Here is an 8,790-nt window from a genome sequence, read left to right on the forward strand (position 1 = left end):
TCATAAAAATGATAGTTTCCTTAATCAAGCTGATTCGAATAGAGATGCCAGAGAAAGTAGCAGAAAACATAGGAGAACTGGAATAAATCTTCCACGCAAACGAAAATGAGACCTTACCTCCTGGAAAAAAGAAATAAGAAAAAAATTTAGACAGAGTGGTTAGCAATACACAGCCTCAAATGGTATAATACTACATTGGAAATTTATAAAAGACTGTAATAGAGACCACACACAATGTCGTTTTAAATGTAAAATAAAAATTAGCGTTGCTGATCTTTACACAAACGTTGCTGAACTTTATACAAACAAAACTATATTTTAAATGATCAAGAAAAGCGTTTTTTCTACTTTCAAACTACAATTGTAGAGAACAAAAAGCGGTTTCGTTCGGCTGAAAATTCAGAATTGAAAAAAAAAACAGTTATTCATATTACTTTATTGTTTCTGATGAACAAATGCGTGTTTGCAAAGAATTTTATCTATGTACTCTAGATACAGAGATGTAGGTCTCGAAACCAAAGTCTTGGTTTTGAGACTCATATTTAACTGTCTTGGTCTTGGAATTGGTCTTGAAGCCTAAAGTCTTGGTCTTAGTCTTAGTCTTGAAAATCTAGAGTATTTGTCTTGGTCTTGGTCTTGGTCTTGAACCTCTATTGTCTTTTAGATTCTTAATTCTTACGAAAAATATCTACTCAATGAATGGGTTAATTATTAATAACAAACCGTAGATCGCTGCAACTTCCCGCTCTCCATGAGAGTTTGTCGTGTTGATTTGATAAGGTTCTAACGGAAATTTTTTATGTTCGGAGGATTTTAAAAAAAATTTGAATTTTTCTTTAATGTTTAAATAAAATTAAGCCTTGATCCCGGTCTAAAATTAGGTCTTGATCTCCGACTTTCAAAGACTTAGTTTTGTTCTCGGGTTAATTTTTTGATGAAAATAGAATTAGAAATTACCCTTTAACAAAAAACAAAATAACAGGAGCACCTCAACAGTATAAAAGAAGTAAAGTATCTAGTCGAACTGTCCCGAATTACATTAAAGATTCTGTACGTAAGCATATTCAAAGCATTCCGAGAATCGCTAGTCACTTTTGTCGCAAAAGTAAAAACAATGAGTGCATTCAAGAAAATGTGAGTATGACCATTTTGTATGAGAAATATTGTAAAAAATGTGTTTCTGACTATGTTATTCCTGCAACAAAAAAAACATATATATAGATCAATATTTAACACAGAGTTTAACATTGAAGTTCATAAACTAAAAAAAGATAAATGTGATAAATGTGAAAGTATAAAAATGAATCTTTTACTAAATTCAAATAAAAAAACAGGATATAAAATTCAAACAACAAACAAAGGTGAAACTAAGGAAGAACGTAATTGTGATAGGCTTTATAAAAGCAAGTGTGTCATTTGCTTCGATACGGAAAATGTTTTCAGTCTACCATGAGCAAATGTTTCCAACTTTTTTTACACACAAAAGTTGACTGTTTTTCATTTGACATAATGCAGTCTGGTCAGAACTTACTAGTGGCCAAATAAGAAATAATATAGCTAGCGCTCTTCTTGTTACAATTTATTAAATAGCTGCAGATGAATCTTAGGTAACTGAAATTTATTTATGAAGCGACTTTTGTGTACCGCAGAATCGAAGTAGTTTTATGACAATTGCTTTAAAAAATTTTATGCAAAATCATCCACAAATTAAAACAATCATTCAGAAATTTTGTCAGCCAGGACATAGTATTATCCAGGAGATAGACAAAAAAGTAGCTGAAGTTTACAGTCCAGTTGATCTTGTCAGAATTCTAATATACATACCTCAAAAGAATCCAATCAAGTTGATTCAAATTAAAGATGTGCAGATGATGGACTTTCAAACCGTTGCTAAGAATTATTCATTGGTTAAAAATGTTCCATATGCTAAAGTAAAGATACTTAAATACTCGGCAGTTAAGCCATGGAGTGTTAAATAAAAAACCATTTAGTACTGAATGGAAGCTAGAAATATTCTCAAATATAACACCAGACACCAAAATTCAAATAATAAAAAAATTGCAAACGATATAGCTTGTGCAACCGAAGTTTGTGACGATAGATTGTGCAAACGATAGAAAGATTGTGCAAACGATAATTTGTGCAACCGAAGGTGCTTAAAAAAAAAATATTGAAAGAAAAAGTAAAGATCTAATATCGATTTTAAAATTCATGCTACTTCAAGACAAATGAAGAGTACACGGGAAAAACGGCAGAGTCACATATAAAAAGTTTTGAGAAAGTATATATTAATCATTTATAAAAGTTTTCATATAAAGCATAGAAGTAAATTAGAAAAAATTATTTCTTAATTTCCAGGCTGTTGTATTTCATTTTCAAGTAAAACAGAATGTTTGGATTAGTCTTTAATCTATATTTACTATTCTAACTAACTTTAAAATTGTAACCAACATAATTAAATATATATACTTTATTTAATTCTGAAACTAATTTTGTATTATTTATTATTTGTATAGTGTTTGCATCAACATAACCGACCCTCGCGAACAAAAATTATGTTTTGCAATCTTTTTTGGTTTTATGCTTTTCAAAACTGCATTAAAATATTTAAAAAATAATTTACCATAAAGCGCTAACAACATGACCGCCGAGAGCTTATATGGCGCCCGGGGCATAGCGTCGAGTAAGCGCCACTTTAAACATGATTAAAAAATTAATTTGAAAGCAGATGTAGTCATGCAAATGCAATACACATGTGTGACACATCTGGCATCCAATAGGAAATGGCTGTAAAGTAATTTCTCTTACTTTCTTTAAAAAACACACACACAACCAATGAACCAATTGGTAAGTTCTTTTATGCATAGGTAGCTATTAGTGATAATATGATGGCTGTTAGTGATAATAGCCATCTATACATTTATATTGCCATTAGCATGTAAGTACTGCTTTTCATTTTTTTAAATAAAACAGTTGATGCAATAGACTCACGTCTTCTTAGACCAGTATTAACCAGAAACTGATTTTTTTTTTTTAAGTTAGCATTAGCATTACTGTTCTCTAATTTATGTAGAAATTTTTGTATAGCAACACTTTCATGAGATTATGTTTCAAAATGTAATATGTCGTCACTTTCATTTTATACATACAATATAATCTCTCTAATTTGAATCTCTAATTCGAATTAGAGAGATTGTACTGTATGTAATCTCTAATTCGAATCTAGCGGCGATCCGAGCTGACTACCTGGTATCGGAAATCTTGCAAAGAGTATTATATGGCAATTCTTGCAGAATCTTCTACCTAGTAGGACTGCAGCTGAAGAACACGTAGAGAGCTTGATACCGAAAAAAGTTTTTATCTCAGCGCAAGATTTAAATGCATGTTCTCCTGCTAAACAAAGCTATGGGCACCATAAAGAATATATAAGGCTTATGGGATATTTTGTAAAATTAACGATTTTGCCCCCATGTAAATTCCAGCCGTAATTGAGCCGTTGTCAAAACCTTGTTATAGCGGCATTTCTGCAATTAAAAGATTTACTTTTATCATCACATCACGAATCAGTTTAACAATATACGCTCCCTTCTTTTCTCCGCGTCTTTAAAACAAAGAAAACGCTCTTTTATTTCCCAGTTTTTTTTTGGTAACCTTAAAGTAAATAAGACGGAGAATGAAACCTATCTGTTCTATGTGTAAAACATAAGTGAGACTGTAAATTATCCAGCATCTCTCACTTCCTTTAAAAGCATTATATTAATATTGTCATTAGCATTTAAATACTGCTGAAATTTCTCGTTTTTTTTAATAAAACAGCTGATGCAATAGACTCATGTCTTCTTCGTCCAGTTTATACCAGAAATTGATTTTTTTCCTTGAAAGTTACTCAACCTTGCATAATTATTATTCTCTAACTTATTAAAAATTTTTTGCATAGCAACACTTTCATGAGATTATGCGCCAAAATGTAATACATCGTTATTTTCAATTTATCCATATACACATTTAAATGCATACAAAAGAAGTTGCCATTTATGGCAACTTTTTTGTTAATTTGGCAACTTGTTATAAGAAAATATATTATTGTAAAAAGATAAATGCACCTTTTCTCTCAAAAAAATGTTGTACGATTTATAATTAAATTATAGTAAAAAGAGTTGTTTTCAACAAAATTGAAATACAGTAACAATTCTCTCTGACAGAAGACTTTCTTCTTTAAACACAATAATCCGTGAACATGAAAACCGCCATTGTTAATAATTTCAAAAAAATTTTAATAAAACATCATGTAAAAATCACGAAATAATGATGTTTTTTACTTGCGATTCGCAAGTAAAAAGCATGATTATAAAAGCAACATTTATGCAGCACAAATATTGCTTTTATAAAAAATAAAAATTGACTTTGTTGTTGTGGTTGTAACCTCTTCATATATATAAGATTGTGATTTTAATATTAACTGTGCAGAAATTACATTTTCATCCATTTTATATCCAAGTTTCGTGCATTTAGTGGAATACTTTTGAACACTATACTAATTTTAACTTTTGAACAAGGCAGACACAGCTTGTTTTAATGAAATGCTCTTTATTACGTAAGCCTTATTTTTCCAATGAAAATAATATTGAAATAAGCAAATTTCTATGAGTTGTTTCAGGTATAGTTAGTTTTGTTAAGTTTTTATATGATATACTGTTATTTAATTGTTCTAAAAAGGGAAAGCCGGGACTAGTTGCAACGCATTTTATAAAACTGTTTGTTTTCTATAACTTTAATTTTATATATTGTATATTTTATTTACTTTAAATAATTCTATATTTTTAACCTTTTTGTATTTGAAAACGATATTTTTTACCTCATATTGTTTAGGTTGTTTAGTTTAAAGTGAAACCGAAAAAAAAGTTTGAGAAAGCGAATTATAAGTTGATATCTGAAAAAATAAAGATTTAATAAAATAAAATTCAAAATAATAAATACTTTTCAGTTTTTGTTTTATTAATAAATTTTTTTTTGAGCTGACGTGGTAACCTTACAGTTATATAATGTAAAAATATTTTGTAATAATAACTTGAAAAACATCGTTAAAATAACATTGTTGCAACTACCCCCGGTCTCCCCTATATATGTAAAAAATTAAGTATTTGATTCGAAATAAATTCGTTTTTTACTTAAGCAATTAGTAGTTTATTATCGACCTTATCGAACGCTTTAGCAAAGATAAACCACTAAAACATAAATCCACTGTTTAAAGCATTGGTTATTACATCTACTGATTCAAGAAAATTTTTGATTACTGATTTACCTGAAGTAAATTCATGTTATTCTTTAGCAACTAAGTTATTAAAATTTCAGTAATTTGTTGCCATCTTTATTAGCTTTTGCATTTAAAATAGTTCTCGCAACAGATTGAGTAATAACAACAATTTACAAACTTGTTACGTGCACAAATAAAGATTTTTATGATGGTATTTCAATTGTTCCTTTATAATTAAAAGATTACAATAAAAGTCTAAGTTGGTCCTTATTTTTTTGAAAATTAACTTAAACGTAGTATTTTAAAGGTAAACTTTAAAATACTACGTTTAAGTTAATTTTCACAAAATTAGAGCTAAAAACTAATTTTAATTCTTCCTGAGATCATAGTCGAAACATTTTGAAGATTTTAAACTTTTTAGTATGAGGTAAGAACTAGCGTTACCGTCAATAATGAAAAATATCTTATTAGTTATATTTTCTGCGTTTATTTATATATGCATGTATGCATATAAATATGTATGTATGTATGTATGCATATATGTATGAACGTCGGTATGTATGTATGTATGCATATATATATGCATGAATGTATGTATGTATGTATGTAATTATGCATGTATGTATGTATGCATATATGTATGAACGTCGGTATGTAAGTATGTATGTATGTATGTATGTATGTATGTATGTATGTATGTATGTATGTATGCATATATGTATGAACGTCGGTATGTATGTATGTATGTATGTATGTATGTATGTATGTATGTATGTATGTATGTATGTATGTATGTATGTATGTATGTATGTATGTATGCATGTCTGTATATATGTATACATGTATGTATGCATTTATGTTTTTTTAATTGTGCTGAAAATTTTTTTTTTTAATAACACTTTATTTTATATAGAATGCTCACAGCGCAATAATAAATAGAAGTAATGTTTATAACTTTATTTGAACTCAACTCTTAAATAAGAATTCTATATCGATCGATCAAAGATCTTCGTGTTTTATAAATTTTGATCAAGATACTCAACCAAATAAAAAACGGCATAAGCGTAGTAAAGTTACAAAATCAAGTAAATATTTTGCGTCTTTCCATCACCTATCATCTTTTTATCATCATTTCTACCATTCTTCCATCATACATCATCATCGCATAATCTAACAATTCACTTAGACAAAGCCAAAAACTTTAGTTTTTATCGCTAATAAAAACTTGTTTCGCAGTATAGCTTTTGATGAGTATAGAGGAACGTAGAGTCGAGAGATACATGTATTTGCAGTAGGAAGTTGATGGTCGTTTGCTGGTTTGACAGTAACAGAAGGTAGAGGTTGAAAGCCTTCGGCACTTGCAGGCATTGCGGGGGAAGAGGTCCAAAAATAAAGCTAAAAATAATTGAAAAAATAAAACTTTCTAAAACATTTATACAAAAAAAATATATATAAATTTAATCTTATAAGATTAATAAGATTGTATAAATAATTTTAATATATTTACCAAGTCCTGCTTTTGCTTAGGAGTCATATTCTCAACAATAGACCAGAACCATTTTTTAAACTTTGTTAACTTTTCTTGTCCTTCGCCTGTTAAAAACAGATCAATTTTAAAACTAGACTAATAAAAGAAAAAATTTGTATTTGTTATAATATAAGTAATAAACATAAAAGGAGAATGTGGGAGATTTTTGTTTAGAAAGTATATTTGTAGAAGCGGACCTCTAGGGCAAAAAATGACCTAACTACCCCCTCAGCTACCTTTTTTTTTCTGTAAAAATCACCCTGTAAACTAATGGAAGGAGTAAAAACAGGTATAAAAGATAATAATATTAGATTATAATACTTTACCTGCTGTTTCATCACTAAAAAATGTGTAGCTCATAAGTTGTTGGATGCATATGTTTCCAATCCCGTTTAAAAGCAACCGGAAATCTTCTGCGGTCAAACTTTCTAAATGATTTGCTGGTATGACATCTAGTAATCCCCTACGCATTGCCTGTTTTATACATAATAAACATATATAAATAAACTGTTTCTGCTTCTAATCTATTAAGTGTTTAATAAACACTACTACTACTACTACTACTACTACTACTACTACTACTACTACTACTACTACTACTACTACTATTACTACTATTACTACTATTACTACTACTACTACACATACACAAACTGTTTACGCATATAATGCGAAGATACACATATAAATCAAAGCTTCTTATTTTAACTATGGGTCGCGACCCCTAATGGGGTCACTTTACGAAATATTGGAGTCGTAAGATTTTAACATAAAATATTTAAATGCATGAACTTGTATAACTGTGTATTTTTTCATGTGTATGTATATTATTTTATAATCAAAAAATAATCACAAAATATTCAATATTTTTATTTTATATTTATCTAAGGTCGCGAAAAAACTTCTAATCATAAATGGGGTCGTAAATTAGAAAAGGTTTAGAAGTCCTTATATAAATTGTTCATGCCTATAACAATGTATAGTATGTTTAGTAATATAATTAGTATAAAAAAGTATAATAATAAAATATAATAAGTATAATATTTAACTACCATAACTAACACAACTTGTATGATTGGTTAAAATACTTTTATGAAGGATTCGTAAATTAAAAAATTTGGGTAATTCTAGTCTTTAATAATCAAAAGATTGAAATAAGATAATATTTTATAAGTAAAAATAGATAAAATATTTTTAAAAGAGTTTTTTTTTGTAGATTGAAAAGCAGAAACTTTACAGACATAAAATAAATTGCAAAGTTTTGATGTTTTGTTCATAAATTGTGATTGATAAACTATGTAGAAAAGAAAATTGTATTTGTGATTAAAAATATTTTTAGTTTCAATTATTCCTACCTGAAGTGCTCTCCTAGAGTTAACAACCATTCTATATTCAGCATACCGCTTGACATAATCATGAACATTGTCTGGTGCAACTTCTACATGACTTCCACCCTTTACAAGCTCTACTGTACCACCACCTATAAAATAGAAATTGGATATAAAAATATAAGTTGTTAAAAATAAAAAATGTACCCTTTTCAAATCATAACATTAAAAAAATGTACCCTCTTCAGGTCGTAACTGAATGCAATATGTTAGATCAAGATCTGAAAAAAATTTAGAGCTATCCTCACGCTTGCTATCCTCAATAAGTTGACGTAAACTCTCATATAATATTGGATCAAAAAAAGCTAAGTCATGCCAACTTATCTAAAATAAAATAATATGTACATATGTGTGTGTAAACACATTTTAAAATATGCGTGTGCAAACACATTTTACAATGTGCGTATGCAAACACATTTTAAAACGTGCGTAGAACAGGGAGTTGATGCATGTTAAAGATAATATAATCGTCCACTTTCTTTTATTACTTTCTGAGTGCCTATGTGATTAGAAAATTAAAGAACATTGTAAGTATGTAATTATGTAATTATGTATTGAAATGTCAACTGAACACAGAAATTAGGCTTGCTACAATCAAAAATCCAAAAAGTTGTCCTCCA

General features: G+C 28.6%; 1 protein-coding gene across 4 annotated transcripts in view; it reads right to left on the bottom strand.

Annotated features, from left to right (window-relative positions):
* Positions 1-6,196: 6,196 nt before the first annotated feature.
* Positions 6,197-8,790, bottom strand: part of LOC100207695 (E3 ubiquitin-protein ligase UBR5) — a 123,853-nt gene continuing 121,259 nt past the window's right edge. For all 4 annotated transcript variants that reach the window (XM_065795745.1, XM_065795743.1, XM_065795744.1 and 1 more), the window contains 5 exons: positions 8,350-8,494; positions 8,138-8,262; positions 7,109-7,256; positions 6,762-6,847; positions 6,197-6,649 (listed from right to left, as the gene is read on the bottom strand). In XM_065795745.1, coding sequence (XP_065651817.1) covers positions 6,437-6,649; positions 6,762-6,847; positions 7,109-7,256; positions 8,138-8,262; positions 8,350-8,494 — 717 coding nt within the window. In that variant the 3' untranslated portion in view covers positions 6,197-6,436. The remainder of the gene's footprint in view (positions 6,650-6,761; positions 6,848-7,108; positions 7,257-8,137; positions 8,263-8,349; positions 8,495-8,790) is intronic.

This window comes from Hydra vulgaris, chromosome 04 (genome assembly GCF_038396675.1).
Source record: "Hydra vulgaris chromosome 04, alternate assembly HydraT2T_AEP".
Lineage (NCBI taxonomy): Eukaryota > Metazoa > Cnidaria > Hydrozoa > Anthoathecata > Hydridae > Hydra > Hydra vulgaris.